The 7,083-nt window shown below is 31.9% G+C and overlaps 1 protein-coding gene across 2 annotated transcripts; it reads left to right on the top strand.

Moving 5' to 3' along the window:
* Window positions 1-257: 257 nt before the first annotated feature.
* On the top strand, window positions 258-6,302 carry LOC121174806 (uncharacterized). Of its 2 annotated transcripts, none has more exons than XM_041015031.1 (2): window positions 258-475; window positions 907-1,011. In XM_041015031.1, the coding sequence occupies exons 1-2, from the start codon at window positions 353-355 to the stop codon at window positions 976-978; spliced, it is 195 nt and encodes a 64-aa protein (XP_040870965.1). In that variant the 5' UTR covers window positions 258-352; the 3' UTR covers window positions 979-1,011. The 2 variants fall into 2 exon arrangements, with proteins under 2 accessions (XP_040870965.1, XP_040870964.1); XM_041015030.1 differs by lacking the exon at window positions 907-1,011 and adding an exon at window positions 5,934-6,302 and having other exon boundaries at window positions 259-475.
* The last annotated feature ends 781 nt before the right edge of the window (window positions 6,303-7,083 follow it).

Raw genomic sequence — 7,083 nt, 5'->3', positions numbered from 1 at the left:
GAATTATATTTTTAGGACTCACGTGGCGCAATAATCCATGGATTATATCCTAACTATCAAACCGAAAAAGAGCTTGTTTAATTTTTTTAAAAAAGTAGTTTTTTTTAAAACTATTTTATGAATTTTCTAATTTTTTTCCTTAAAAAACTGTTATTTTTTCTTTTTCTAAAAAGCATTTTTTAAACAAAACTAAAATTACATTTTTTTTAAAAAAAAAAGCAAATTGCTAATGTAGTGAGGTAAAACGACGTCGCTGGTGTCCATGGCTGAGACGGCGTGTTTTGAGCAGCATCGTTGAAAGGAGTAGTAGTATTTGTGAAGTGTAATAGAGACTGAGAGAGAAAGGGGGGAAATGGGGTATGTGATGAGAGTGAGATTGGCGTCGTTCTTCACCGGGGCTGCAGTGGCGTCGTTTCTGGGGCTCTACACCCTCCACAAGGATTACAAGGTCGCGCACCAATCCTTTACTCAACAGGTACACATCAATTTTCCTTCCTTTTTTTTATTATTCTTATTTTGCTTTTTCCGAAAGATTTATGTTTTGTTTAGTGTTTTTGTTACCCTAATCATGTCATTTGCGACCGACATTAATTGAAAGAATTTGTAGGTGGTAATAAAATTAGATTACCATTTTGGATTTTTTGTTAGAAAGACGGGTAAAACTGATATGATATGATGATTGTTCAGATGAATATATTAGAAATGGCAATAATACATGTAAGAATGCTTCAATTGATTGGGGCTTCTGTTTTGCCTCATAAATATGGTCCCTTGTTGTTGCTATGTTGATGTCTTCTGCAATGGTTATAGTAGTGCTGTGTTGTGGCTTTCTTTTTAAAAGCTATTCTACTGATCCAGAGCTAGAAAATGTTGGGAAGATGACCTTTTTTGCTTGTTACTGTTTAGATGCGCATATTTCGTCTTTTGATTGATGGAGTGAGGACTGTGCAGAGGGAGGCAGACTGCTGCATATCCTGATCTTGCTTTTGATTGAATGGAAAGTTGAGGAGGGCAAAAACTTGGAAGGGAGGGATTATGATTAGCTTTATGTTGTTTTAGTTTTAACCCAATTAGGATAATCTTCTGTTTAATTGGTGTGTGGAGTTTGAATATTTGAGAGAGGCAGTCATGGTATGCTGTTTATATTCCTCTCATGCAGAATGGGTGATAGAATACAAGTCAAAATATTTGGAAGTCATTGCCTGGTGCAATAATAACCCAAGTCTTACTTGTTAACAGCAACTATGTTGAGCCAATAATAGGATTAATACTTGTAATACCTGCATATATTTTATTTATTTTGTGCTTTCTTTTAGTTAGTTTGTTCAATAGGAAGATTGGTCTTGCTGTTGGCAGGTTTTTTATATGATTTTTTTATTATCAGCCAAACAAAAAAAATGATTGATGGGGTACAAGGGGTACCCTACCCAAAAACATCTTACTAAGAAGATATTCAGCTTCAAGCATAAATCCCTAAGGATACTTCTCTTCAAACTACATATAAGAATCTGATTGTTATATTCTATTCCTTGAGCGGGGTTTTATTAATAGTAACTTAGTCTTGTTTTATTTCACTTAGTCTTGTTATGACTTTTCGAATTTAGTAATTCAAATGTCTCTCAGTCTAACAAGATTCGAGGATATGGCCAAGCTATATGACGGTTGCGTATTACGACAGTAATGAGTTAACGTTGAAGTATTTGTACGTAGGTTAAGTTCTTGTCATTATTATCTTGCCACCATATTTGGTTGAGGTTTATTGCCGGAAGAAAAAAACTAATAAAGTGTTGTCCATAGTTTAATTGATGAGCACTTCAAGCGATGTTTTGCATTAGCACTCAGGCAGAATTCTAAACCCTTAAGTCCTTTCTTGTAAACTTTTGAGATCACCTCCCACTTCTTATCTACCTTTTTATTTTTTTAATCTTTGATCCTTAAGCACAGAAATTGGAATTGTGGATTGGAGTTCTTTAATGTTAGGTGGAGATAACACAATATTCTACAAGGAACACAACCCCCACAACATGGTGATGATCTCCATCTAATGTGTGGCGAGAGACTGCATTATACGATTTCACTCTTTATGGTTAAAGATACAAAGATGGAGAATATAATTAGCCAGTCTAAACTCGAAAGCTTTCTAAGGGGGGTTTAAATTAGCTCGTTGTTTTATTTAGGTAAAATTCTAAAAAATCAATTTTTTTTCTGCAAAATGGAGGAATAAAATCTTGGTCCCTATTTAGTAAGAGATGAAAGGTTATTCTACATGTGTCATAAATGCATTTAAGGCACCAACTAGGATACTCCAATAAAAATAACAAACACATGATATGTTTAGATTAATAATATATTTGGGATTATATAGTAATTTCATCAAATACACTTGACAGCAAATGTCAAATTTATAGACTAAAAACAGGTATCAAATTCATGGGCTAAATTGAAATATTTATAGTTTTTCACATATGTACTTGTCACGTAGACTCTATATGTTATGTATGTGTCACATAAACACTTGAGATAACATGCATGAAGTAAAAAATGAGAGATACTACATCATGCATGTTATCTCAAGTGTTTATGTGACATATACATAACATATAGAGTCTACGTGACAAGTACATATGTGAAAAATTTAGCCCATGAATTTGATACCTGTTTTTATTGACTATTTGAAAAACATACAATCTAATTTAACTTTTAAATAATAACAACATCAAATTGAATTATTATTTTTTAAAAAAATTCAACCTTATTGGGTGGGTGTGGGTGTGTGCGTGTGTGGGCGGGTGCGTGGATGTGTGTGTGGGTGTGGGTGTGTGGGTGGGTGTGTGTGTGTGTGGGCGGGTGCGTGTGGGCGTGCGTGTGTGTGTAAAATTAAAAAAAATGCACAAATGCATTTATTTTTATAAAGAGCATAATTAATTTTAAAAGAAGTAAAACCTTTTATTTTTATATTTAATTTAGATATAGAATTTATAAAGTTGTAGTACTTTACATTAAAGATGCTAACGAGATTAATTTCTAGTAAAAATCTATTCCTAAACAAAGCTGGTAAATTTGCTCTCACTTCTTCAATATTCTCATAGATTTCTACATATAATTACATACAAAGTATATGTTCCTTAATTCATCTTGTTGGTTGGCAACAAGTGACTTTACCTAAGAGATATGGTGGTCTTGCTTTGCAAATGACTAGGGATAATGTTAACATTGCTATAATAGACTACCAGCTTCAGAAGGGATATGGTGGTCTTTTCGCCCGTTATTTGGTCTATCACTTTTTCTTCATCTTGATGAAGCCGTGTGTTGTTTTTACTTAGATCTTAGTTGTTCTTTTTTATTTTTATTTTATTTTGTTTTTTTTCTCCACTTACCAAGAAAAATCTTTCCAAATTTTATGAAAAAATTAATAAAAAAAACCTTTAAATTCATGTTTATGGAAAAAAAAGAATGGCCAATGCTAAGAAGGAACATTTTCTCATACTCTTGTGATATTTATTTTTTTAGGAATGTTTTTAAATTTGATAATTTTCATTAAAAAATTTTAAAACCATAATTATATATGAAGTTTTTATTAAAGGAATATATATTTTTAAGAGTGAACAGTGCATACACAAATACAAATAGTATGTAATCATTTTATACATATATAATAATTTAGTTTGTTGACTTTATTTTTTTACACTAATAAGACATAGTTGAATTATATTTTTAGGACTCACGTGGCGCAATAATCCATGGATTATATCCTAACTATCAAACCGAAAAAGAGCTTGTTTAATTTTTTTAAAAAAGTAGTTTTTTTTAAAACTATTTTATGAATTTTCTAATTTTTTTCCTTAAAAAACTGTTATTTTTTCTTTTTCTAAAAAGCATTTTTTAAACAAAACTAAAATTACATTTTTTTTAAAAAAAAAAGCAAATTGCTAATGTAGTGAGGTAAAACGACGTCGCTGGTGTCCATGGCTGAGACGGCGTGTTTTGAGCAGCATCGTTGAAAGGAGTAGTAGTATTTGTGAAGTGTAATAGAGACTGAGAGAGAAAGGGGGGAAATGGGGTATGTGATGAGAGTGAGATTGGCGTCGTTCTTCACCGGGGCTGCAGTGGCGTCGTTTCTGGGGCTCTACACCCTCCACAAGGATTACAAGGTCGCGCACCAATCCTTTACTCAACAGGTACACATCAATTTTCCTTCCTTTTTTTTATTATTCTTATTTTGCTTTTTCCGAAAGATTTATGTTTTGTTTAGTGTTTTTGTTACCCTAATCATGTCATTTGCGACCGACATTAATTGAAAGAATTTGTAGGTGGTAATAAATTAGATTACCATTTTGGATTTTTTGTTAGAAAGACGGGTAAAACTGATATGATATGATGATTGTTCAGATGAATATATTAGAAATGGCAATAATACATGTAAGAATGCTTCAATTGATTGGGGCTTCTGTTTGCCTCATAAATATGGTCCCTTGTTGTTGCTATGTTGATGTCTTCTGCAATGGTTATAGTAGTGCTGTGTTGTGGCTTCTTTTTAAAAGCTATTCTACTGATCCAGAGCTAGAAAATGTTGGGAAGATGACCTTTTTTGCTTGTTACTGTTTAGATGCGCATATTTCGTCTTTTGATTGATGGAGTGAGGACTGTGCAGAGGGAGGCAGACTGCTGCATATCCTGATCTTGCTTTTGATTGAATGGAAAGTTGAGGAGGCAAAACTTGGAAGGGAGGGATTATGATTTGCCTTCTTGTTTTTCCTCCTCTCCCATCCTGACTTCTGAACTTTAAGCGATAAAAATCCCCCCCCCCCCCCCCCCCCCTTCCAACCAAACAGTGGTATGAATGAGTTGGAGGAGACATTCTCTACATGGTTGAATTTGTGTTTTAGTCTTTTAGACTCCAATCTAGGATAATCTTCTGTTTAATTGGTGTGTGGAGTTTGAATATTTGAGAGAGGCAGTCATGGTATGCTGTTTATATTCTCTCTCATGCAGAATGGGTGATAGAATACAAGTCCAAAATATTTGGAAGTCATTGCCTGGTGCAATAATAACCCAAGTCTTACTTGTTAACAGCAACTATGTTGAGCCAATAATAGGATTAATACTTGTAATACCTGCATATATTTTATTTATTTTGTGCTTTCTTTTAGTTAGTTTGTTCAATAGGAAGATTGGTCTTGCTGTTGGCAGGTTTTTTATATGATTTTTTTATTATCAGCCAAACAAAAAAATGATTGATGGGGTACAAGGGGTACCCTACCCAAAAACATCTTACTAAGAAGATATTCAGCTTCAAGCATAAATCCCTAAGGATACTTCTCTTCAAACTACATATAAGAATCTGATTGTTATATTCTATTCCTTGAGCGGGGTTTTATTAATAGTAACTTAGTCTTGTTTTATTTCACTTAGTCTTGTTATGACTTATGAGTGTCAAATGCGATGCTTTAGTTGTTGTATTCAATATAGTTTTGAAGGCATGTGTAAATTTTTCTTGAATGAGGAATTCAATGAGATCTGTAGACTAGCATCATAATTTGTTGGTGTCTCCAAATGAATGCCTCTTATCTCTCATTTTAAAATTTATGTTCATTGTTAAATTAAGAAAATGCAGTTGGTTTTCTTTTCTAATTGTTCATACGGGGGCAAAATATGTATTGCTGCCATGTTTTTGGGAATTTTCTATTTCAATCTTTAATCCAAATTATGTCTGCTCACAGAATATTGTTCAATGCTATTTGGAGATAGTACATTTGTCATACTTTTGTAGTAATTCCTTGCATATTAGCAATCATCTCCTCCCTCCATCCTTTTCTTGCACTAGAAAGGATTGAGTTGCCAGAGTTGGTTTTGTTTGAAAATTTGAAAATTGGTATTGTAACTTTTACAACCCGTGTGCTCACTTGATGAATTAACTTTCCTTGCTTTTCCAGATGAATGACCTCCACAAATCGCTGGAAGGTCGAATTTCTTCCTTGGAAAAAATGAAACAAACGGAAACGTCTGAACAGGTTGAAGCAACTGAATAAGAGTTCAGACCGAAGCATCCATTGTGGGGAAAAATTGATTCAATGTACTTACTATGAAAAGTAACTTTTTGGTTTGTTTTCCTGATGAATAAGTTCAATTTGACTCATTTTATGGCACCTCATCTGACTGAACTTTTTCGTCTAAAAGAGTACAGATCAGTTGTGTCACCAAATGTAGTTTGGATTATTATTTTGGCCAAGAGATTTTAGCTTTCACCGTGGTTATACACGGTAATTAATGAATATTTGAGTGACATTTTTCCCCTTTTTAAATATGGAAAATGTGTTTTCTTTTTCAATAAAACATTTAAATTCTATTTACGACACATAACTTGAAAATAAAATTATTTTCTACGTAACATAAGAATATTAAGTGTATAAGGGTTTAATTTTGAGTAAACCATAATTTTTATTGCCTAAATTTGTAACGCACTATTTTGATGGATCTTAAATTTTAAAAAGAATATATTGAAAGTACATTTTGTTATTTATGTTGGTCTAAAATATTATGTCTATTAGCAAAAACATCATTTGAAGTGTTGATTTGGTGTCACATAAAACTAGTTCTTGTATTTTTTTTTATAAGAAACAACTTATAGTGTTGTTATCACTTGTTTCTTATAAAACAAAAAATAAAAAGAATCGGGTAGTATTTTTCTTAGTTGTACCCTTGTGGCATCGTGATAAATTCAATAGTGACTTCGAAATAGTTTATCTATAAAATCTAAGAATGAGTTATTCAATATTTTTTAAAAAAGTGTTTTAACTTTTTATTATTATCATATATTATACCTTCAAAAAGAAATTCATATTTTATACTCAAGAATTAGATGATAAAAAAATTTAGGATCTTGCTAATTACATAAAAAAATTGTATTGAATATTACATTAAAAATACATTATAAATTATGGCAAAAAGATATTAAAAACACTTTTGAAAAAAAAATCATTTTTAATTCATTAACCAACGTGTATTTGCCAAAAGTTTATGTTAAGAAATTTATAGGTTTTACTTTTCAATAAACTTTATTCTTTCTCAAGAATTTAATAACGG

This window comes from Glycine max, chromosome 4, assembly GCF_000004515.6.
Source record: "Glycine max cultivar Williams 82 chromosome 4, Glycine_max_v4.0, whole genome shotgun sequence".
Taxonomy (NCBI): domain Eukaryota; kingdom Viridiplantae; phylum Streptophyta; class Magnoliopsida; order Fabales; family Fabaceae; genus Glycine; species Glycine max.
This window is presented reverse-complemented; position numbering and strand designations above follow the sequence as displayed.

Bases quoted from the DNA above. Each gene is read 5' to 3' on its own strand.
- LOC121174806 (XM_041015030.1), top strand. From the start codon at position 353: ATGGGGTATGTGATGAGAGTGAGATTGGCGTCGTTCTTCACCGGGGCT. The intron at 476-5,933 runs GTACACATCAAT...TTGCTTTTCCAG, and splicing joins ACCAATCCTTTACTCAACAG to ATGAATGACCTCCACAAATC.